General features: G+C 55.2%; 1 protein-coding gene across 14 annotated transcripts in view; it reads left to right on the forward strand.

Annotated features, from left to right (window-relative positions):
* The window catches only part of TNK2 (tyrosine kinase non receptor 2), a 45,590-nt gene extending 23,235 nt beyond the window's left edge, over window positions 1-22,355 (forward strand). For 4 of the 14 annotated variants that reach the window (XM_039250862.1, XM_039250861.1, XM_039250863.1 and 1 more), the window contains exons 2-16: window positions 3,318-3,498; window positions 4,590-4,660; window positions 6,568-6,789; window positions 7,760-7,912; window positions 8,393-8,670; window positions 9,996-10,122; window positions 10,534-10,680; window positions 10,765-10,859; window positions 15,810-16,004; window positions 17,086-17,177; window positions 17,746-17,790; window positions 18,520-19,874; window positions 19,977-20,072; window positions 20,242-20,369; window positions 21,530-22,355. In XM_039250862.1, the coding sequence (XP_039106793.1) occupies window positions 3,336-3,498; window positions 4,590-4,660; window positions 6,568-6,789; window positions 7,760-7,912; window positions 8,393-8,670; window positions 9,996-10,122; window positions 10,534-10,680; window positions 10,765-10,859; window positions 15,810-16,004; window positions 17,086-17,177; window positions 17,746-17,790; window positions 18,520-19,874; window positions 19,977-20,072; window positions 20,242-20,369; window positions 21,530-21,536 (3,174 nt within the window). In that variant the 5' untranslated portion in view covers window positions 3,318-3,335 and the 3' untranslated portion in view covers window positions 21,537-22,355. Of the gene's footprint in view, window positions 1-3,317; window positions 3,499-3,562; window positions 3,789-4,589; window positions 4,661-6,567; window positions 6,790-7,759; window positions 7,913-8,392; window positions 8,671-9,995; window positions 10,123-10,533; window positions 10,681-10,764; window positions 10,860-15,809; window positions 16,005-17,085; window positions 17,178-17,745; window positions 17,791-18,519; window positions 19,875-19,976; window positions 20,073-20,241; window positions 20,374-21,529 lie in introns of those variants that run through there. The other 10 variants (XM_039250855.1, XM_039250856.1, XM_039250865.1 and 7 more) reach the window with 6 other exon arrangements.
* Window positions 22,356-24,072: the final 1,717 nt, after the last annotated feature.

Raw genomic sequence — 24,072 nt, forward strand, 5'->3', positions numbered from 1 at the left:
AACTTGGCGGGGAAGGGGCTTATCCAGGGTCACCCTGGACCTGGTGGTAGAGACGGAACTAGGATGCTGATTGCTTTCTTCTTACTGGGATCCTAGTGTTCTTCCCTGTCCCCCACATACCCCTACACTGAGCAACTCTGTCCCTGGGGCTGGAGAGCAGGGAGGGGAGTGTCTAGCTGAGCAGGGAGACCTGTTAGCTGGTGTCTCAGAGAAAAGGAACAGGCCAGACCTGGCTTTCTGAGCAGCTTCAGGGGAAGGGCTCTGCGCCTCCCTGAGCCCTGATCACCCAGGGCATGGCTTTGAGTGTGCCTCCAGAGGAGGGCAGGAGTGGGGAGTCTGGAGCCCCGAGACTTGGAGATAGGGCAAGAAGAGGCGGAGGTCTTCAGCCTGCTTGCCTTGATGACAGGCCACATTGTGGGGCATGTGGCGGGTGCACTCGCTTTGCTCCTGGGAGATGTTAGTGATGGTGGAAGCGCTGGCCCTGCCTGGCCAGGCTGCGGAGAGACATGGCCTACCTAGGTCAGTGATTTGCACGGTGCACCTTGGGGGCCTTCTTCTGGAAAGCAGCAGTGCCCTGCTTTCTTATGTCCACGCACTCCCTTGTGTGAGTAACAAACGGTTTTGTTGAGGATGGGTGAGTTAATGCGGCTAAATGCTTAGAACCGTGCCTGGCATATAATAAGTGGAGTTGAAGTGTTAGAGTTATTTTTATAGTTCTTCTTAAATAAAAATAATAAAAATATAACCTTTTTACTGTGTGTGTATAATCAGTCAACATGATGTCCCCTGTAGTATAAAGGAGAAATAAAAGGAAAGCGATGATAACATTTCATGTATTCAGATATGTCTGTCCACTCTGACGTGATGAGGTAGTCCGTGCTGACACCTCTAGGAGGACCACCGTGGAGGCAGCTCTGTGAGTGCTGACCGAGAGTGGGGTTTAGAAATAATAAGGGCAGGTCGCCTTCAGTGACGTTTTTCTGACAAGTGAACAACTTTTGTTGGGTTCTGAACAAAGGAAAGGCCAGTTGTTCCCTCTGTTTACACCATAGTTCCGTTCTAGGAAGATTCGGTGTGTATTAAAACTGCAAAATACTTTTTGGTTCCTGTTTAAAATGGAATTGGTTTCTAGGTTCAGATGTTTATAAACCAGTTTTTCACCTGCACAAATTAAGTTGTGTGGAATTTGGGACAGGGTGTGAGACTCCCCTGCACATTACAGGATAACTTATATTCTTGTCCCCTAGTCACCCACTAAATGCCACTAGTGGCCCCCCAACACATCATGACCACCAAGAATGTCCCCTACGAGGCTGTACAGACCTTGCAAGAACCATCTGGGTAAAGGGTCACAGCTTGAAGTTTGAAAACCCCCCTCTGGCCCAGCTGCCTTGGCGGAAGAGCCAGGGTTTGAACTGAGGGCTTCTCATTCCCGTTTGTCACTCTTTGTGCTGCCCTGAGCTGCCTGGGAAGCTCTGATGTCCTGGCTCTGGGCTGGCAGCACCGCTGGGGACTATGGGGGCAGTAGGCTCATGCTCGGCCTGGGCTGCAAGTGTTGGCTTCTCTTGGTGCGGCTGTGATGGGAGCTGGAGGCCAAGGCCACCTCTGACTTGTGAGGTGTCGAGGGGCAGCTGGCCGTTTCCTTCTTGTGGGTCTTCTTCCATGGGGATTGAATGCAGGTCAGGAACCAGCCTGGCCAAGCTCTCAGCTCTGATGTGTCTTCCTTGGACAAGGATGGGCTTGGTGTCCAGGGGATCAGACTCCTTCGTGTTAAGGGTGCCCTGTCCTCTTTCTCTGGGCCGCACAGAGTGTAGGTCAGAGGTCACTCACTGGTGGCCTGTTGGCTGATTATAGCCTGCACATGTGTTTTGCTTGGCTTGCACAGCACATTGTGTGTGTGTGTGTGTGTGTGCGCGCGCACGCGCGTGTGTGTGCACGCACGTGTGTGTGTTTCAAACTTGAATTAGTTGATATAACTAAAAAGTCAAGGGAAAGATGTAATGTTAAGTGAAAACAAGGAACAGAATGTTGTGAGTAATGGGTGAATGTGTGGGGGAAAAACAAAGTCTGGAAGGATGTGTAAAAGTCATTTATGATAGCCAGCTTTGGGGACAGGGGGCTAGGTGGCTATGCAGTAGGGCAGGAAATGAGACTTTGTGGCTCCTGTGTGCTTTTTGAATATTTTACCATGTGCATATATTACCTTTACAAAAAGAATTTTAATGGTGAGGTTTCACATATAAATTCAGATTTCCAGTACTTCTTGAAAAATTAAAAGCTTTGATGACGCTGGGCAGCAGTCTTTGGGGACAACCACTGATGGAGCTAAGCAGGGCTGCCTCTTTGAGCCGGCATCTGAAAGCTCACCCCAGCCTCTGCTGTCTTCCACTCACCGTAGTCCTAAGGGCACTCGAGTGGTCTCCTGTGGAATGGTGAGGAGCAAGGCTCTGGTGACTTCACCCATTGGGTGGAACTTAGAGCTCATCTAGTCCACACTGCTTTCTTTCTCTGGGGTCCAGCAGGCCTGAGGAGCCTATGGATGGGTCTCAAGGGACCCTGCACACACCCCCGAATTGTTTTTTTCTAATTTTTTAAATGTTTATTTATTTTTGAGAGAGAAAGAGAGACAGTGTGCGAGTGGGGCAGGGGCAGAGAGAGGGAGACACAGAATCCAAAGCAGGCTCCAGGCTCTGAGGTGTCAGCACAGACTCGACATGAGGCTCGAACTCACAAACCGCGAGATCATGACCTGAGCTGAAGTTGGATGCTTAACCCACTGAGCCACCCAGGTGCCACACCCCCCAATTGTTTTTTAAATTATTTTATTTGTAGGTAATCTCTACACCCAATGTGAGGCTCTAACTCACAACCTGGAGGTCAAGAGTTGCATATTGTATTGATTGAGACAGTCAGAAGCCCCGCCCCAGTTTTTTAATGAAACTTCATGAGTTAGAATGTATATTTTCTTGGAAACATAATCGATAGTTTTCATGGTTCTCAAAGGGCTTGTGACTCTCTGAGAACAGAGAGGTTGATCTCCTGTCACTCAGCCATAGATCAGAGTTTGGGCTTACGACCCTGGCTCCAGGGCCTGGGCTGTATTCCAGCTGCCCTAAGTCTACCCTTGTTGCTGGCAGGAGGAGGGGCACAGGAGTATAGGCCGTTCTGTACTGCTGTTTTGGGAAGCAAGAACGTGGTTTGAGTCCTTCCCTTGAAGCAGTTTAGTAGGATGTGGGTGAGCCTCGGGCACTCGGGGCAGGGTCCCCTGCCACCTCCCCATACTCCTTGGTCCCTGAGCCATTCTTCCCTCTCCACAGCGGCTGGGGAGCAGCAGCATGCAGCCGGAGGAGGGCACAGGCTGGCTGCTGGAGCTGCTGTCCGAGGTGCAGCTACAACAGTACTTCCTGCGGCTCCGTGATGACCTCAATGTTACCCGCCTGTCCCACTTTGAGTATGTCAAGAATGAGGACCTGGAGAAGATTGGCATGGGCCGGCCTGGTAGGTGGGGACATTGGCCTTGCTTGTTGCTTCCCCACTGACCATTTACCTCCTCTATCCTCAGGATTGCCAACTGCATGGAAGAGCCCTCCTCCTTATTCCATGGGGTGGCATAGCTAAGAACTCTGGCTGCCTGTCAGAGAACCCCCAAGGTGGGGTGGAGGGCGTCAGCAGATGCAGCACGCAATGAGTGCATGAGGACAGTTTGCAGTTGGAAAGGCGAACTGGAGTTTGAGGAGAATGAAGCCTTACAGCTCTGGATTCTGAGGATTAAAAATACATTGCTTTTGGTTTGTTCAGATGTTTGTAGGATGCATTTATTTCCTCCATCTCCTCCTCCTTTATAAATGTGGCATTGAGTCTGCTGTTCACCATTCTGAACATCAGAGGGGTCAACGTCCAGAGATCTGTATGGAGAAGAGAAGATAAAAACCCTCAGATGATTTGCTAATTTTCTCTTAATCTCTTTCTCTCTGTCACAGAGATCTGCTCTAAAGTAAACCCATTCTGTCTCTTTCCCATGCACAAAGATCTGCTCTTTAAGTTGAACTCGTTTCTTTTCTATGTATTTACCTTAAAAGTAGTGATTATAACATCTGGAAGCCATGGTGTTCCTTGTAGAGCTTTAGAAACTCATTAGTACATTCAACTTAAAATAGCTAAATCAGTAATAACATTATTAGACATAAGATTAGACACTGAAATATACTGCTTCGGGATTGGTTAGTTCGTATCTGATGCCAGTAACAAGAAAATTTTATGGGAGAAAAACTCAAAATTGAGTAAGTCCTACATATTGCCGTTTTTTTCTTCCTTTGAGAGTTGGAAAAAGACCACAGCTGTTCAATTTGCTGGCTAAATACCTCCATCTAGTTCATGAACCAGTGCTTGGAAGTGGAATGCCCTGACCATTTGGTTAACTGTGTCCCCTGTTTGGTTAGAATGGTCTGTTTCCTTGGTGTCATTGTGCTGGGCAGTATCTAGTGGTGGGCCCACCCCAGGGGGGCCAAGGAAGCATGCAGGTGGGCAGCAGCTGCCCTGGGGGCTGTGAGCTACCCGAACAGCATTCAATTCCCCTTTTCTCCCTGCAGGACAGCGTCGACTGTGGGAGGCTGTGAAGAGGAGAAAGGCCATGTGCAAACGCAAGTCTTGGATGAGCAAGGTGTGTGGATGAGGAGCAAGATGGGGTGGGCAGCCTCGCAGACCTCGCTCTTATGTTAGTCCTAGGAAGCTCCCCCTTTCCCAGGCAGGTGTGATCTTGTACTTTGTACAGACCTCCCTCCTCCAAGGTCCTGCCGGGCATGGTGTGTAGGACTGCCCCGCTAAGTGTCTGTCTCCACCAGAGATGGCTTATGAGTAGCCTGTGCACAGCGATGGCTTCACCTCCCTCCCGCTGTGCAGTAGCGCTGGGCATGGAGCAGGCACCCGTTGACAAGTGTGCCGTAACTTGAGCCCTCGCTCAGTTTGAGTGTTGGGACCAGTGTCCAGGGCAGAGCAGTGGGGACTGTCTGGACCCAAGACATCTTTGCCTTGCTTCCCTTCTCCCCCACCCTCCCTCGTCTGCAGGGGGTTTCTCTGATCATCTGGCCATGCTGACCACTTCCTTCCCCACAGTCTGCCCCCCTCTCCCTTTGCCCTAATTTGGGTCTGTGGAGTGGTGAGTCCCTGGTCTGACTCAGTGGAACTTTGCCCATTGTCTGGAAGACAATGCAAGAGGAAGTGAACCAGCCAGGGGCCTTCCCTCCCACTTCTGGCCTCGGGGCTGGGCTGGGGGGTGGGCAGGGCAGAACAGCTGGACTGGGATTGGGCAGCAGAGATTTCCTGGCTGTGATCTGGCAAAGGGGCGGTCTCTGGGGATCCTGTGGCCTTTTCTGGGGACAGTGTCCTGGTCCCTTGCCCAGGTTTTAGGGAAGGATGAGTTTGTTGGACGGGTGAAGGCAGGAGGGAAGAGCTGTGCAGTGTGCCAGGGTTCAGGGGTCTTGGACCCACCACACAAGAGATCTTCAGGTCAGTCAGTGAACCTCTCCAGACTTGAGGCATGTCTTCAGTAAAACTGTGCTGGCAGCACTTGCACCCAGCTCACCTCATGGGGCCGTGGAGTAGGTCCCTGGAGATAAAGGCTGTGAAGGGTCTTGTTAGCTGAACACTGCTTGCAAACAGAAGGGATTTCAGTTACTGGGAGGAAGGACAGAGCAGTGGCTAGAAGAGGCTCTCAGATTGGAAACACCCCGCACCCCATATGGATAAGGCTCTGCCAACCTTTGAGGGGAAGGGACCTAACTGGACAGACTCTGCAGCCTGAGGCCAAGGCTTTGGATGCCCCAGTGAGACTGGTGGGGCCAGCTCTGCTACTCAGGGCCTCCTTCCTCCTGTCCCCTGACCTTTGGTCCCTTCCCTCCACATCCCAGGCCACAGAGTCACCTCCAGTCTGCGTTTCCCAGCTCTCAGCTCTAGCCCCTCCAGAAGCCCAGCTGTCTTCCCAGGCCTTGCTTCATCTGCACATATTCCCCTGCCCCCACCCCACACACATTCACGGTCCAACCTCAGGCTCAAATTATCCTCTCCTCTGGCAGGATGAAGGGCAGTCAGCTCCCCAGGGAGAGTGGAGACAGACAGCGCCAAATGGGCAACCCAGAGAAGGGGCCAGAGCTAAAAATGGACAGGGAGGTGTTTGTGGAGGGCCCCTCAGGCTCCTGCCCATCTGCTCGGGTTAGGGGCCCCAGTCTGTGCTGGGTAGGGGGATAGGGAGGGACAGGTGGTGCGGAAGATGGGTCTGGAGTGGCTTTAGGCTGTCCCTGACCCTACAGCTGGGTGTGGGGCCACAGCAGTCTTAAGCGACATGCCTGTCAGTCCATTTCTGGCACATACCCTGAGGCCACACTGAGACTGTGGGTTCCCGTTTGAGGGTGTGGTCTGGAGGAGGGATGGACCTCCAGCCAGGCTGCCCCCTGGCAGTTTGGCAAAGGCAGGACCTCTCTGGAGGCCTACCCGAGAATCCTGTGGGCCAGGACTGAGTGACCGGCTCTGGGGCCTCAGGGTTCCATCTGGCCCCTGGCTGCCTTCAAACAGGTGTTCAGTGGAAAGCGACTGGAGGCTGAGTTCCCCCCTCATCACTCTCAGAGCACCTTCCGGAAGACGTCGCCCACCCCAGGGGGCCCAGCAGGGGAGGGGCCCTTGCAGAGCCTCACCTGCCTCATTGGGGAGAAGGACCTGCATCTCTTCGAGAAGCTAGGAGATGGCTCCTTTGGTGTGGTGCGCAGGGGCGAGTGGGACGCCCCCTCAGGGAAGACGGTGAGCTCTCTGGGTCCTATGAGGTGTGGCAGAGGAACAGGCCTCTAAGAGACTCTGGCAGAGTCCATCCTCACCCCTCTCCCCGCCCTCCCTACTTCCCCAGCTCTGCCCTCTGGGGCAGATCTTTCCCCTTGCTGGGATGCTAGTGTAGCTGGGCACAGATCAGAAAGGGACTCCATCCTCTGGTTTAATTAGACACCTCTGTTTCTTTTTTCAATTATGAAAATAATTTACTTATTATAAAAGTTTGGACACTATTTAAAAAATAAGGAAAAACGATTGCTTGTAATCCCCTCACTCAGGGGAAGCAGAGTTAGCATTTCTGCTTTTTTTCACCCCAGGTATTTTGTTGAATTTGGTGAAGATACAAAGTTTGAATGCAGCTTTTAAAACCTTGCCTTTTCATCTTGGTATTGCATTTTACAAATTTTCCCCAGAGGGATAAGTAGCATGTATACAATAAAGCACATAGTTCTTCAGTGGACAGCTTAGTGAATTTTTATGCATGCACAGACCTCTATGACCACTGCCCAGATCATGATAAAGAGCAGTTCCAGCCCCCAGAAGCCTCCCTCCTGCCTCTTCCACTGAGTACCCTCTTCATCCAAGGGAAGCACTATTCTGATTTCTGTCACTGTTGATTAGTTTCTTGTCACTATATTTATAGCATTTTCCTTCCACACCAAAAACGTTTTTAATATTCCATTTTATTACAGCATTTTAATACTGTCATCACATTGATCATCTCTTATTTTATGGTTGATATTTAACCTGGACGTTCCCCCAGGAAGGGAAGGCCCAAGAGAGGTCAATCAGCTACCCTCTTCACAGATACCTGTGACGTGCTGGTTTCCAGATGAGCAGAGCTGAGGCAGAGATATTTGGGCTGAGTTGGAGGGAGGAGCAGGTTGGCTCAGAGTGCTGGGTCCTGGGGCCTGTCCTGACTCCGTCTGATCCCCACTCTGCACAGGTGAGTGTGGCTGTGAAGTGCCTGAAGCCTGATGTGCTAAGCCAGCCAGAGGCCATGGATGACTTTATCCGGGAGGTTAATGCTATGCACTCCCTGGATCATCGGAACCTCATTCGTCTCTATGGTGTGGTGCTCACACCGCCCATGAAGATGGTGAGTGCTATGGGCAGAGGGCAGATGTTCATGCAGGGTCTCTGCGCCTCCAGATCTGCCCCTCCTCTTGCCCGTGTGGTTAGTTACTCCCTCCATCCTGATGAAGATTCCCTGGTCCCTTACCTGATGTAGCAGAGTGGCTTCCGGTGGCCTGGCCTGGCACTGTGTTCACTGGAGCCCATGTCCATCATTGGATTTAGTTTGTGCTCATTGGCAGAGAGTTGCTCTCACAGAAGGGGCTGGCCCTAGAGTCCTAGAGTTTAGTGTTTAGAAATTCTTAGTGTTTAGAATCTGAGCCTCTGTGGGTTGCTTCTCTCAGGGACTTGGGTTCCCACGTTACCTGGAGGGAGAGGCTTGGGAAGCTGTAGAACTCTCAGAGTTCCCCTGAGGGCAGGCCAGGAAGGAGCATCCAGCATGGGGCACTGAGGGAGGGGCAGGGCTCAGCCACGCTTATTCCTCCTGCCTCCTCCGTGGCCTCAGGTGACAGAGCTGGCGCCGCTGGGATCATTGTTGGACCGGCTGCGCAAGCACCAGGGCCACTTCCTCCTGGGGACTCTGAGCCGCTACGCCGTGCAAGTGGCTGAGGGCATGGGCTACCTAGAGTCCAAGCGCTTTATTCACCGTGACCTGGCTGCCCGGAATCTGCTGTTGGCCACCCGTGACCTGGTCAAGATTGGGGACTTCGGGTTGATGCGTGCACTACCCCAGAATGACGACCACTATGTTATGCAAGAGCATCGCAAGGTGCCCTTTGCCTGGTGAGGGACGGGTGCTGCTGGCTCACAGGGCCTGGACCCTGTCCACAGGGCCTGGACCCCATCCTGCCCCTCCTGGTCCCTGCATACCCAGGCCTCAGAGTTTCCAAGGCTTCTATACATACCACAACAGCCTTTGTCTTCTCTGGGTCTGGGGTGCCCTTCTTGTGTGCAGTCCATTCACTCACCCATCCAGGAATTCTCTGGGCCTGTGTACCAGGTATTGTGGTGCATGGGGATAAGTGCTGCAGGGGCTCAAAGAGGCATCCTATAGGACTCTGTATTAAGCTTTCGAAATATCAGAAGTTCACCAGTCAGACTGGTTGGCAAGTATGTTTCAGGTGGAGCTAGCAGCAGGCAGGGCCAGACCGTGCTGGGCCTTGTAGGCTGACCAGGGATGTTTGTCTGCACACTGAGGTGCTCCTTGGCCCTTCCCTGGCCCTTGTGTGAGCTTGTCCTGTACTGAAACCATAGTGGTCCACTAGCTTTGGAGGCACCCAGAGGAGTGTGGTCTCCTTGCTTTGGGGTGGGAGGAGTAGATCTAGTTCTTGCCAGTGCACTCTTCTCACCCAGGATGTATGGTCACCCTAATTCATAACTGATTTCATATGCACAGTGACCACACATTTCAGATTGTGCCTGTTGTCCTGGAGTAACTAACAGCACCCCCTTGATACCCAAGCATCCTGGTTTGGATGGTAAATTATAAGGTCCCCTTACAATAGCACAGTGAGGTGAGCAGATTATTATTACTCACATTTCACTCTGTACCTCGGCCCACCGTGGGATACCCTTTTGCTGGCCTCACTGCAGTGACATTTCTCTTCCTCATCCAAACGGGAGTCCCAGAGGGAGTGTGGGATGTTTGGGTGAAGCAAGTGTAACTGTTTCTACCCGTTTTGGTTCTTTCCCAGACCCTATCCAAATTTCCCACCCACACCTTCCTGCTGAAATGACCCAAATCCCAGGATCCTGCCCCAAATCCGGAAATTGTCATCCTCCCACCACAATTAGAAAACAGCCTGAGATCTTTTCCCCTCCCCTTCACCAACTCTTGGAGCCTCTGGCCTCCCGGCTTCCATGACCTGGGAACATCACCCTCGTCCTACCCCAGGCTCCCTGTGAATAAAGACATGAGCATAGATGATTTTCTCTGTGCATCCCATAGTCAAAAAGTCCTGTCCCTATTCACTTCGTACCTGTCCCCAATACCCTGAGGCTGGCACACAGGGTGACAACACATTTGTTGAATGAATACATTCTGTCCTTTGGGCTGATGTGGGTGGGCATGCTCTGAAGGGCCTTCTTTTGACCCCTGCCTCTGCCAGGTGTGCTCCCGAGAGCCTGAAGACACGTACCTTCTCCCATGCCAGTGACACCTGGATGTTTGGGGTAACATTGTGGGAGATGTTCACCTATGGCCAGGAACCCTGGATTGGCCTCAATGGCAGTCAGGTGAGTGGCTGGAGATGTGCTCCCTGCAGGGTGGGTGGGGGTTGATTTGGTTCCTGGCCCCAACCTGCCCCTGTTGGAACTAGCTCTTACTTGCTGGAGTCCCTGTCCCCCTGGCCCGGTGTCTACATGACCTCTCAAATAGCTGAGCAAAGAGAAGAACCCTCAGTGGTTAGGAGAGGGTCAGACTAGGGCTTGCTCACATCCTTTTCCCTTGCCATAGCCACCTATCCAGAGGCCCCAGCCAGGGGATAAGGGTCAGAGGCCTGGGGATAGGCTTCCGGAGACAGACCTTTTCTTTGGGGTGCAGGCATGGTGGCCCACAGCTCCAGTTGCTCCATGGGCTGCAGGGAAGGTGGGAAGTGAAGAGCTGGGTGCTCTGCTTGTGCTTAAACTGTACCACCCCACCGCCAGATTCTGCATAAGATTGACAAAGAGGGGGAACGTCTGCCGCGGCCTGAGGACTGCCCGCAGGATATCTACAATGTCATGGTTCAGTGCTGGGCTCACAAGCCAGAGGACAGACCCACCTTTGTGGCCCTGCGGGACTTCCTGCTGGAGGTGAAGGCTGTTCTGCCCGTGGGGGTTGGGGTATTCCAGCAGGGGTCAGTCCCAGGGTGGGCACTGACCTGTCTCTGCCCCCAGGCCCAGCCCACTGACATGAGGGCCCTTCAGGACTTTGAGGAACCAGACAAGCTGCACATCCAGATGAACGATGTCATCACCGTCATCGAGGGAAGGTAGGGAGCGTGAGGCTGCACCTGCACTGCCTTGAAGGGTGCAGGGTGAGGGGGCCTGCTGGCTGAGAGCTCTTCTGCCTCCAAGGTTCCCATGACAACATAGGCTGTGGGGAGCCTGAGCTGTGCACTAAGGGGAAGATAGGCCTGAGTCCAGTCTTGAGCGCCTGGGGTTAAGTACCAGATGCTGCTGCTAAGAGGGGTTTTCCCTGCCACCCTTCCACCCTTTTCCCACTCGGCTCCAGCCCCGGCTATGTGGGTCACAGCCAAACTGCCAATATGGTGAGGTGTAGGAAGTGGCTCAGCTTGGCCTTAGTGCCTCAGCTAGGGACTCTGGAACTGCTGAACATTCCTCTCATCCTCTCTCTCTTCCCTTCCCGCCTCCTCCCAGGACAGGGACTCTGGCCTACCCACCTGGGCACCTATCAGTACCCCAAAGCAGCCCCACCCTCTTCCTGGCAGCCTCTGCCCTCCCACCCAGCCCCACTGCCCCCTCCTAGGGCTCCCCTCTGTTTTCTGCTGGGCTGCCCACCTGGTCTCCTTTGTCCCTAGTCCCCATCCCTGGGCCTCTTTTCCTTACCCCTCACCCCAGACACCTGGGACACACATCTCTGCCTCCAGGCAGCATCTCCTGAGTCATGTCTCCTACCTGTAGCCCCTATTTAAGTCCTTCTGCTAAGGAGGCCCTACCCACCAGTCACCCCACCCTCTGTTATCTGATGCCCAGGGCTGCTGAGGAACTGGTTGGGGCAGGGCAGGCTTGAGGTGCCTTTGGGGTAGGGGGTGAGCATGGAGGACCAGGAAGAGGAGCAAGGCAGAGGAAATCCCCTGTGCTCCCGGCTCCTCTGACTCAGAGCCAGGCAGGGATGAGGACAGGGGTCGCTTCCCACAGAGCCCTTTCTACCTGGGCTTCAGGTTTGGGGGTCTGGGGCCTTTAGTTCATTCAGTCCTGTGCCTCATGGGGTGTTGGTGAGAGGGGAGAGCTTCTGCATGGAGTCAGTGATAGAGTAGGCCCTGGAGCCCAGGCTGGCTGTGGAGGAATGTGACCTGGCCCACTCTGGCACCAGCACCTCTTCCCCGGGCCAAGGCTCACCTACCTAGCCTTCGGGCCCACTATCTGAGAATATGAATGACATATCAACAAGTTGTGGGGGTGGAGGTTTGGGGAGTTAGTGGTGGTAAACGAAAGCAGAAAGCTTTTAGAAGGAGAGAGGCTCAGGGGACCAGGAAGGAAGGTAGTCTGTGGGTTTGGCACTGAGGAGGCAGACAAGGGACTGGGGAGCATTCTGGAAATAGGCAGATTAGGGTGAGGGCCTGTCTAGAGGGGCATGGCAGGGCCTTGAGTCAGAAGTCTGGACCTATATCCATTCCCACCTCCAGAAGCAGGAGGACCTTGAACCTGACCCCACTTGTGCACCGTAGCCCTCAGGTCTTTACCTCCCCCATCCCTTGCTCTCAGTGGGGACCCAGTGTTCCCCAGTGGTGACTCAGTTTCTTCTTGTGTTCTTGGGGTGTGTGTCTCTGGAGCTGGCACCCTGGGTTACCACCAGAGCTAGGCGGGCAACAGGTGGGGCCTCAGGGGAGCCGCTCCTCTTGGAAGCCACCATGGTCGTGCCCTGCCCTGCCCTTGGCGTCACAGCCTCCGGTTGGCCCGGGCTGCTGGCTCCGCAGCTGCCTGCCAGTGTGGGCTTGCTGGTCTCCTCCTCCGGGGCCACGGCCGACTTGGACCACAGCGTCTGCTCTTGGTTCCTGGAGCTGCTCAGGAGGTGGGAGGTTAGGGGCAGGAGGCCACAACAGCCGGTGAGGCTTTGGGGGTGGGCCTGTGTGCGGATGGTACCCGAGCTTTAACTCTGCCCCCTTGTTTTTTCAGTGTCCAGATGTCTCTCTGTTTGTTTGGCTGACTCTGTCTCCATGTCTCCCGGTGGAGGGGCTCTCTGTTCATGTGTGTCTTTTTGGGTCTGGGCTTGTACGTGTGGGTCTCTGTTTCTGCGTCTCCTCTTTGCCTGGCTCGCAGCTCTGTTTCTGCTCATCTGTCAGCCTTGGACTCCTCTTGCAGAAGCTGTGCCAGTGTTAGTTTCCAAGTTGAGTCTGAGAGCCCCCTTGTCCTGGCTCCGATTGCTTCTGTAGGCTCAGTGTTTCTCGGGGTTGCAGGCGGTGGGCAGAGACAGGACACCTAGATGCATTGCCGAGCTTGCGAGGTGCTGTCTAGATGGAGGGACAAATGATGAGCTGGGTCTTTTCCAGGGGGTCTTACTTGGAAATTAGGATGGCTGGCAGCTGTTTCATACTCTGTTTTTATAGATCTAGAGAAGGGAGACAGGTTTTGAAGTCCATCTTCTGGGCCTTGGCCTGGCGTAGTCCCTGGAGCCTCTGCTTCCAGTGGTAGGTTGGCAGCAGGGTGGGGGTAGGGTGGGACACAAGGGGCTGGGTTGTCCCTCAAAACCAGGGGCTGCCTGGGTCTCTCAGAGAGAAGTGAGTGGGGTGGGTTTTTGAGCAGAAAGTTCAGGCAACATTTATCAGCCATTTCTAGACTCCTTTAGACCAGGAGTGGCTCAAGGGGCTGAGGTTTCCAGAAGCTGCTCCCAAACAGAGCAGGGTCAGCCTGTGGCAGTTCTCAGCTCGGGCCTCGGCTTCCCATGTGCCACTGAACTTCTTGCCTGTCCCCGGATGCTGACAGGCAGCAGGAAAGAGAGCTCATGCTGGAGGTGCTGGGCCCTTTTCCCCTTCTCCTAGAGACTTCTGTCTGCCCTGCAGTATCTGTCTGCCCATGGTAGGCCTGGCCCTCCTGTTGCTATGGAGACTCTGGCCTGTTCAAGGAGGGGGAGTGGCCATGGCCAGTGCAGGCGGGTGGGGAGGGTGGCCTCAGTCTTCTCTGAGTCCCTGGTACTTCAGCCCTGTCGATTCTCAGAGGGGGACAGGGTGGGCAGCACGATACAGCATTGGCCATCTCAAGACTTACATTTGAGCCTTGTCAGGAGGATGCTGCTTCCCAGGGTGTCTGTCTTTCCTACACTTTCCCTGCCCTCCAGCTCCCCTCCCGTAGTAGGAAAGATCTTCTAGGAAGTGATGTCAGGACTCCCAGCAGGCCTGGAGGCTCTTGCTGTTGGCCATACCTGTAATAAAGAGAGGTGGGTTGGCGTCTCTCACTCTCAGAAGCGGGTCCAGAGGAGCCACTGTGTGTTTGGCTGTGCTGTCAAAAGGAAGGGGGTGGAGGGAGTGACCTGTCAGTCTGGCCTTGCTCAGGGTTGACACAGGGTAGACAGGATCACAGGGTGGAACTGGCCTTGGACATGATTCCATTCTACTTTGAACTATCTCTCTGCCCAGCCACCTCTCTCACCCAGGTTAATGAGCACCTCTGAAGAGGTGTGAGAGCAGAGTCCAATGTCCAGCCTGGGGTTGATGTCTGAGAAGGTCCGTGAAGGGGCACGCAGAACCCAGGGAGCCAGTGGGTACAGGGGTGAGGAGGGGGAGAGCAGCAGTGGGGTCCCCTGGTGTCAGGCATCCCCCTCTTCACCCTGCTTCATGGGAGGACCTTGACCTTAGCCAGCCCGGTGGACTGGGGTGCTGGGGGCATTTCTCTCCTGGGAATGGCCCTGCTATTTTCCGATGGGCTTTCTCCCTTCCTGGGTGTTGTCCTCTCTTCCTTCCTTTCCTGCCCTTCCCACCCCAGGGCAGGGTGTAATCACAGGGCTGCTGTGTCTGGTGGTAGGCTGGTCAGCGGCCCTGTTTATGGGGAGGCTGGGCTCCCAACCCTCCCCCGCCCCACCTCTTGGCTTCCCCAGCACTGCTATGCTCGTGGGGTTTGACTTGTGATCTCCAGAGCAGGCTGTTTGAGGTCGTGCCGCCCCAATGGGCCACGTCACCTCACAGAGGAGGGTCCAGGAGCTCAGCCCCCATCCACCCTTGGTCCCTATGGTCTGACTCCAGTTTGGAGGAGACTTTGACACTCCTGGCTGCACAGGTCGGGGTTGACTGGGTGTGCACACGTGTCCACCACAGCAGCATGAAGCTGCACTACCTCTGCCTTAGCCCGGATTCTGCCCATGTTATCAGGTATGAGTGATCCTAGCATAGCTGCATCTTGCCACTTGAAGTGTTCAGGAGGGTAGCCTTCTGCCCTAACCCTCACCCCATGCTCGGGCTTAGGCAGAGGTTCTGTGTCTGAGATCAGAGTGAGAGGCTGGTGGTCCCACAGTCCAACCATACTGGGAGGCTGGGTCCCCTTATGGACCCCTTATTTAAGACAAGAGTAGAGCTCCCCAGGAGATGGCTGGGGGTAAGGGCACAGGTCCCACAACCCCGCCTAGAGGTGGTGGAAAGCACTGGAAATACAAACAATGGTGATGGGAAGGCGTGGGTTGCTTACAGTGTTTCCAAATGCACTTGGGGCTGCCTGTAGGAGATAGAGTGTGGTTGGGGGACTTGGCTCCCAGCCCAGTGCTAAGGCCATGGTGTTCCCTTGGCCCCTGCAGCTCAGGATTCCCGGGAAGAGAAGAGCAAGGTCAGGTGGCCAGAGGGTAGGGGTCCAGGCCTTGCCAGGGAGGAGGGAGGCAAGGCAGATTTATAGGAAGGGTGATAGCTTGCAGACAAACAGCTGAATTTGAATCCTGGGTCTGCTGCGATCTGTCTGGAAACTGTAGGCAAGTCCTGTCACTTGTTTGAACCTATGTGCTTATTTGTAAACTGTAGGAAAAGGCTGTCTGATCCACCTAAGTATCTTAGGGTAAGGTGTGTATAAACAGCCAGGCCCTGTACTGGGGGAGTGACAGGTCGTGGGGCAGCCAGGCTGATGCCTGAGACCACCCTGGTCTCAGGGCCATAGCCCTTGGGTCCCCTTCTGCCAAGGTGGTCAGGTATCATGGCTGGACAGAGCTTGGAATTAAAAGGGTCCCAGTCCCTGGGGGCACCCCGCCTCACCCTGGTGTTTACCATGTCATCTCTGTTGAGCAGGGCTGAGAATTACTGGTGGCGCGGGCAGAACACCCGGACACTGTGCGTGGGGCCCTTTCCTCGCAACGTGGTGACCTCCGTGGCTGGCCTTTCCGCCCAGGACATCAGCCAACCCCTGCAGAATAGCTTCATCCACACAGGACATGGTGACAGTGACCCCCGCCACTGCTGGGGCTTCCCCGACAAGATTGATGAGTGAGTGTGTTTGTGGGAGTGGGAGCTACCTATGGCTCTGGAGTCAGCAGCCCCTCCCTGGGCATGCAGGCTCTGACTGGCTTCCAAGGTCCTTGTCACAACCTCAGGGCAGAGAGTTTCTTACTGCCTGAAAGCTGTTCCCCATAGGCAGGACTGGGGTTAGGAGCCTCGGAGAATGGCGGCACACTTCTGTTTGGTAGAAGCCCCCCACCATAAGCACCAACCTTAGGAATGTGGCCTTGGGAACAGCCTCTGGAAGGAGTTCAGCAGGAAGGCTTCAGTCATGCCCCCTAGTGTTTGTGTAGAGCCTGGGAGATGGAGCCTGCCCCATCAAGCCCTGGGGGTGTGCACAGGTCCCAGGGGGTGAGCTAGGGGTGCAGAGAAAGAGCTCCCTATGGGGAAACCCCAGGAGGAAGGTTAGGCAACAACCCCCCCTGCTCCCGCCTGCTCACTGTCTACCTGACAGGGCGTTCAGTTTCCTTTAAGTGAAAGGATGAAGTCACTGGGGGGCATCTGGGGAGGTCACCGAGGAGAAGAGTTAGTCACTTCCTGGGTGCCCCACCCCAGCGAGATACTGGCTCCTCAGCCCAGGCTTCATGCCTCTCTGCTGGCCCCAAGGGGCTTCAAGGCAGCCCTTTCTCCTCTGACTTCTCCTGACACCCGGTTCTGCCCCCTGAGAGGCATGGTGAATCAGGCCTGCCGTCTTGCCCCCACACACCAGAGCCCAGAGCCCTGGGGGGCAGCTGGTGAGAGCCAGTGCGGGCCGGAGGGAATTGGGGCGAGGTGTGTAGACGCCCTCCAGAAGGCGGCCCTCTGCCCTGCTCCTGGCGTGCTGCAGCCAGCCAGTTCTGTCCCTGCCCTTTCTCCCTGACACCCTCCCTGAGTACAGTCTTCAGGGAGTTGCAAGTCCTGGTCTCCAGACCCAAGTCTGCATGGGGATTGGACAAGATGGTACCCTGCATGCCCTCAGGGTTTTGTTCTCCGCCTGACCCCAGGCATCTCCTCCTGAGGTTCCCCCAACCATCACCACTCCACACCCTTCCCCAGCCTCCTCCCCTCAGACCTGGTTCTTTCCCCACAGACTGTACCTGGGAAACCCCATGGACCCTCCTGACCTGCTGAGCGTGGAACTGAGCACCTCCCGACCCACCCAGCTTCTAGGAAGGGTGAAAAGTAAGATCCCAGCTCCCCAGTGCCCCCTAGTTATCAGCTGCCCAGGAAGAGGCACTGTCTTGTGCAGACACTCTGAGCGGCTGTTTTGGCTCTGGGACAGTTGGGCCAGGGCTACAGGGGGACAGCTGTGCCCTGGCTCCGGCTGGGTGTGGGGTGGAAGATGAGAGGCAGCTGTATCCGCCGAGGTGGGCATCCTCAGCCAGCCCTGTGTTGGCCTGCCCACCTCAGCTTCCCTTCTCCCTCCTTCCCGCCGTGCTCAGATGCTGGCTTTCCTCACCCCCCTAATCCTGCTGTCCTCTCCCGAGCCAAAACCACCCCACGGGCTTCATGTTGGCCAGGAGCCTCATCCATCTCCTGGATCCTGTGCCTGTCGTTCCGGAACCCAGTTTTCCCCATCCTGCCGCCCCATTGCTTCCCATTGCTCTTGGGTTTGTACATTCACTCGCTCCTATTCACTGCCCTCTCTGTCTCTCTCCACACACTGCCCTCTAGTCTGGCTGTCTTCCCTCCCCTGTCCTCTGTCTCTCATGCTCTGTCCCCTCCACTCTCCGCATGGCCTTTCTTGCAGGGGAGCCTCCACCTCGCCCACCTCAGCCTGCCATCTTCGCTCAGAGTAAGTGGGGCTGCTTTCGATGCCTTGGCCCCTGCCCCCGCCCCCTCTCTCCTCTCATTCCTCCTCTCCTTCTGGAAGGTACAGAGCCCTGGTGGGCTGGCTGAGCGGGAGGGGAGGTGGGGTGTGTGCTGTGAGCTTGTGCTGCTGACCTGGCCCAGCATGGCTGCCTCTCCCCCGACTCCCAAACGCCTGGGCTCCAGGACCAATTGTGTGGTCCTGGTGCCACCCCTCTCCACCACCTGGCCCTGCTCTACTCCCTTTGGGACCTGCAAAGGCTGTGTCTGGGCTTTCATGGTGGCAGGTCAGGAGCTCTGTGCTCTCCCAAGGACAGCTCCTGTTGCCCTTAATGGTGGGGATTGCCCGCAGCCTGCTGCCTGCACTAGTGGTGTGCCGTGTGCCGTAACGGGGTGGGGATAAGGGATTGCCAACCAGGCCCGGGAATCCGGGGTACCTGGGGTCTTGTGTGCTCGGGTGTCAGGCAGGCAGGTGTGGGGCGTTGCTTGCTCTAGCTGAGGTGGATGCAGGGCTCATCAGCCCGTGTAGAGAGCTAATGGAGTCCAGAGCAAGTCCTGTCCTTCCGTGTGAATAGGGTTGGTGTGCTTGGAGAGTTTTGGCAGCTGAGGGCTAACCTCTGGTGGCATTGGGAGTGGGGAGTTGGTGGAAGACACTCCTCTTTCTTCCCATCCCCCTGACACTGCTGTCTCGTTGGGATCTCCGTTTCTATCCTAGAGCCAACCTACGACCCGGTGAGTGAGGACCAGGACCCTCTGTCCAGCGACTTCAAGAGGCTGGGCCTCCGGAAACCAGGCCTGCCCCGTGGGCTGTGGCTGGCAAAGCCCTCAGCTCGGGTGCTGGGCACCAAGGCAGGGCGTGGCGGCGGGAGTGAGGTCACGCTCATTGACTTCGGCGAGGAGCCTGTTGTCCCCGCCCCACGGCCCTGTGCACCCTCACTGGCACAGCTGGCCATGGACGCCTGCTCCTTGCTGGACAAGACCCCACCGCAGAGCCCCACGCGGGCACTGCCCCGGCCCCTGCACCCCACGCCCGTGGTGGACTGGGATGCCCGTCCGCTGCCCCCACCTCCTGCCTACGATGATGTGGCCCAGGATGAGGATGACTTTGAGGTCTGCTCCATCAACAGCACTCTGGTGGGTGCAGGGGTCTGTGCGGGGCCCAGCCAGGGTGAAACCAATTATGCCTTTGTGCCTGAGCAGGCACAGCTCCTCCCTCCCCTGGAGGACAATCTGTTCCTCCCACCCCAGGGTGGGAGCAAGCCGCCCAGCTCGGCCCAGACCGCAGAGATCTTCCAGGCACTGCAGCAGGAGTGCATGCGGCAGCTGCAGGTCCCGGCTGGCCCCCTGGTCCCTTCACCCGGCCCAGCCCCAGCGGGTGAGGACAAGCCCCAGGTGCCCCCCCGGGTGCCCATCCCCCCGAGGCCAACTCGCCCACGCGGTGAGCTGTCTCCAGCCCCCTCTGGCGAGGAGGAGGTAGGGCGGTGGCCTGGACCTGCCTCCCCTCCCCGGGTGCCTCCCCGGGAGCCCCTGTCCCCTCAAGGCTCCAGGACCCCTAGCCCCCTGGTGCCACCTGGGAGCTCCCCGCTGCCGCCCCGGCTCTCAAGCTCACCTGGGAAGACCATGCCCACCACCCAGAGCTTCGCCTCAGACCCCAAGTATGCCACGCCCCAAGTGATCCAGGCACCCGGCCCACGGGCTGGTCCCTGCATCCTACCCATTGTCCGCGATGGCAAGAAGGTCAGCAACACCCACTACTACCTGCTGCCCGAGCGCCCACCCTACCTGGAACGCTACCAGCGCTTCCTGCATGAGGCCCAGAGCCCTGAAGAGCCGGCCCCCCTGCCTGTGCCCCTGCTGCTGCCCCCACCCAGCACTCCAGCCCCCGCCGCCCCCACTGCCACTGTCCGACCGATGCCCCAGGCTGCCCCAGACCCCAAGGCCAACTTCTCCACCAACAACAGTAACCCAGGGGCCCGGCCACCAGCCCTGAGGGCCACTGCGCGGCTGCCACAGAGGGGCTGCCCTGGGGACGGGCCAGAGCCTGGACGGCCAACAGATAAGATCCAGATGGTGAGTATCCGGCCTGGCTGCTGGGCGGAGGGGCAGGGGCCCAAGGGCCCCGGAGAAATGGGCCCAAGTGGTGCTGATGGGTAGGTGGGTGGGTGTGCCCAGCTGCAGGCCATGGTGCATGGGGTGACCACAGAGGAGTGCCAGGCGGCCCTGCAGAGTCACAGCTGGAGCGTGCAGAGGGCTGCCCAGTATCTGAAGGTACCACCACCTCCTGCCCACTCTGGCTTTCAGGGACCCTAAAGACTGGCTCTGCCGCTCTCACCTCCCTTGCCCCTCCTCACCATCCTGCCTCTGGCTGTCCTCTCCCCGACCCGAGCCCATGTCCCCAGCCCCAGTGTGTCCCATGGCTCCGCCCTCTGCTCCTCAGGTGGAAAGGCTCTTTGGCTTGGGTCTGCGGCCACGAAGCGAGTGCCACAAGGTGCTGGAGATGTGTGACTGGAACTTGGAGCAGGCCGGCTGCCACCTCCTGGGCTCCTGCGGCCCCGCCCACCACAAGTGAGTGAGCCCTGCACTCGAGGGCCTGGTGGGGCCACACAGGGCCAGGGACACGGGCCTGACCAGCTGGGAGGAGGGAGGGCCGCCCCGACCCTGGGAGGCAGGCAGTTCTGGGTGAAAACAGTTTCTCCTGAGCACATTTAGACTTTGTAGCCACTTGGTGCAAAAGGACTAATGAGTGAAGAGAGGGCACTGGAGCCTCTCCCCTTGTGAGGGCTTGCGTCCCAAGCCCCAAACAGCACCCCGAGCCTGCGCCAGGGAGCAGCACTTTAGGGCCCAGTGATTTAAATATATTTCTCACCTCTCTGTGTCATATTTCAATTTAAAGTTTTAATGCCATTTTAATGCATGCTTAATCAGAAATAATCTCGTTACTTTGCTGTTAAAAATTTATATATGTACGTGTAACAAATGATACAGATAAAAGTGATCTGTAGTATAAACATAAATAAATACATCATAAATGAGAATTTTATCAAGTCAAAAAGTAGAGATATGGGTAGATCCCAGCATTGTCCCCAGAGGGATGCTGGTGGGTGTGGGGTTTTGGAGCTGGTAGGCCCTGGTGGCAGATAGCTAGAGTTAGAGCCCAGCCTTCTGCTCAGGGGCGGCGTCAGGGATGGCTTGGGCACACTTCATGACCTCTCCGTCCTCATCTGTAAAATGTGTACAAATGAGGGGTACCTGGCTGGCTCAGTCAGTGGAGTGTGCAGTCTTGGGGTCGTGACTTGTAGCACCACTTTGGGAGTAGAGATTACTCAGGAAAAAATAATCGGTACAAATGACAGTATCTACCTCATTGATTAGAAGAAACGAGGATTCGTCTGTCAAATCACACAGCAAGTGTCTGGCACATGGAACACAACCACCGAGTGTCAGCTATTAACCTGTGGTTATTCTTACTAATTTGTGTCCAAATAAACTTAGGCTTTACCATGCCTGTTGCCCTCTGATAGTCTAATACTCGGTAGTGCTGTTCTCTTTTTTTTTTTTTTTTTAATTAAAAAAAGGCATCCCAGGATGAGAAGTTCCAAGATTATTGCTGACTTTTCAACCGATTAGCCCACCACCAAGAGGCCCTCTTGCGCCCACGCACTCTAGACATTGTTGATCGGCCCCTGTGTTGATAGAGTGGCTTTCTTGTTGTTTCCGTCCTTTAGGCGCTGAGATGTCTGGAGAGCCTAGAGGGTCTGCCCTGAAGGAATCACTTGAACCTGTCCATCTGACAAGGGTGGGGAGAAGCCCTGCCCAGGCCGGGAGGACCTGCTGCCACTTGCTGCTCCCGGTGGCAGAGCAAAGCCAAGGCAGCAGGAGACCAGGAGCCCCGCCTTGCCATCCCTCCCTCACCCAGTGCTGTCCCTGCAACTTTGGATCAGCTCTTGGTGCCCTTAGCCAAGGGGTGGGAAGGAGCTCCGTGAAGGCAGGCCTGGTGGCCGCCTCAGCAGGTCCTGCAGCTGACCTGCCTCTGGCTCCGGCCCCTGGTGGGGCCCACGGCTAGAGTGTGTTTCCACGCTCTGCTGGTGGGGAAGCTGGGCTTGCCTCGTGCAGGGAGGATGTGTTGGCCACACAGAAAGGCGGCCCAGCACCCAGCAAGCCCTCCCCAGGGCAGGGTCCCTCTCCAGGGATCCCCTGGTGGGCAGTTGGGGTGTCAGAGAGAATGTGACTTGTGGACTCGTCATGGATATGTTATGGGACTTAGCTGGTCTTAGGATCTTGTGCCTGGAAATAGCCCTGAGTGGCTCAGGAAGCAGAACAAGGGTGCCAGATTGTCCTCTGGCAGGGACCAGGGCCCAAGGCCCCAGGGTTGGAAGGAGACCAAGGGGGCAGCTGCCCTGGAGGGATACCAGTGCTTCCTCTTTGACCCAGCTCCTCCCCTGTGCTGTTCTGTGTTTTCCTACCAGCCTGTGTCAGCCAAAGTTGCTGCCCCACCTATGGATACCTGCTTCTTCCAGAGAAATAAAGTTAGTTTCTATTTTATGTTACTTACTTGCACCTGCCTGTTTCTTTGCCTCTTGGTCAGCAGCCTGAACCCCAGGGTTTACTGATCTGTGCAGGGCAGCAGTCCTCCTACGCCATCTGTGGACAGAGGGAGGAAGTGCGGGCCTGGGTGACACTGGCAGAGGGGCCGAGCCCCACTGATACAGTCACTGACTCACAGTCCCCATGGTTTTGCTGGAGAGTTCAAGAAGACCGAGTATTCTGCAGGGGAGAGTATGATTACTCCCCTCGCTAGAGCTAAGCCAGAACCTTTAGTAATGAGGAAAGCTTCACTATGATGTTTTTCTGAATGTTTTGTATGGTTCAAAATTCAAAAGGTATTGAAGAGTCTTCCGTGAAGTCTACCACCCCATCCGCCACCTCTCCTCCCCAGAGGCTGCCTTCTTGTTTTTTTCACTTACGGTACATTCTGAAGAGTTACGTGGCCATTGTGAAAGAGCGCCCCCATTCTCCTTCAGGGGTGCGTGGGTGTGTGGATGTACCAGACCCCTTGGGCTGCTTCCAGTCCTTTGCAGCTATAACCGTTGATGCAATAAATGGCGTACATGGATTAGTTTTCACTTGCAAGTCAGTCTGAAGGATGAGTTCCCAGCAGTGGAACTCCTGAGTGCAAGAGTCTGCAGTGGTGATGGGTCTTGCTAAATTGCTCTCCACAGAGGAGGCTGTTCCCATGGCCACAGCCACCAGCGTGTGAGAACTCTATGTGTGTTTCGGAGCTTTCTGCTTTGGGCCAGTGAGGCGGGTTTCTGTAGTTTTTGCATTTCCCTGATGGGTGAATAAAGATTGCAAAAAATGATTTGGACCATTTATATTTCCTTTTCTGTCAGCTGCCTATTAATACCCTTGGCCCATTTGAAAAGTGAATCATTAGTCTGTTACTGGTCCTTAGGAAATGACTGGATGAAGGCAATAGGCTCTTTGAGCTTCACCATGTGATCTGAACTTTAGGAAGACAGCTAAATCATGAGAGGGGAAGCTGGTGGTTTAGGTTTATTAAAAACAACACAAAGGCCATTTAGGATAGACCTGGGTGCGGTCTGTGTGTCTGCTGCTCCGAACATGACTGCATGGTGGGCCCTCAGGCCTGGGAGATTTGGGGCCTTCAGATCCAGACATGTTCTGAATACCCTGTGTACTAAGTTAAGAATTCAATTATATTTAACTGCAATTTAAACATTTAGTCAAAGGCTGCCTGGGTGGCTTAGTCAGTTAAGCGTCTGACTCTTGATTTCAGCTCAGGTCATGATCTCACAGTCCGTGAGTTTGAGCCCCATATTGGGCTCTGTGCTGGCAGCTGACATCACGAAGCCTGCTTGGGATTCTCTCTCTCTCTCTCTCTCTTTCTCTCTGCCCTTCCTCAGCATGCACTCTCTCTCAAAACAAATAAACATTAAAAAAATATTTAGTCAAAATATATCACCCAAGAGAAAAAGTATTGTTATCTTTGGGCTTTGCTATTAGATCTGTATTCCTTTCTCCGCTCTGTTTGATCTTGGAGAAGTTACTTAACCTTTCTGAGCCTATAATCTGGGGGACAGTAATCCCTGCTTTTTAGAATGGTGGTGCAGATTAAGTGAGATTGCACAGGTTAAGTATTTTACTTAGTGCATGGGCCATGTATATGTACCCAATAAACTATAATCATTATGCATTTTAGTTTTTCACGTTCCTGCTGTCTCTGTCACTCAGTAGCTTACGTTATACA

Source organism: Hyaena hyaena, unplaced genomic scaffold (genome assembly GCF_003009895.1).
Source record: "Hyaena hyaena isolate Hyena2069 unplaced genomic scaffold, ASM300989v1 scaffold_382, whole genome shotgun sequence".
Classification (NCBI taxonomy): Eukaryota; Metazoa; Chordata; class Mammalia; order Carnivora; family Hyaenidae; genus Hyaena; species Hyaena hyaena.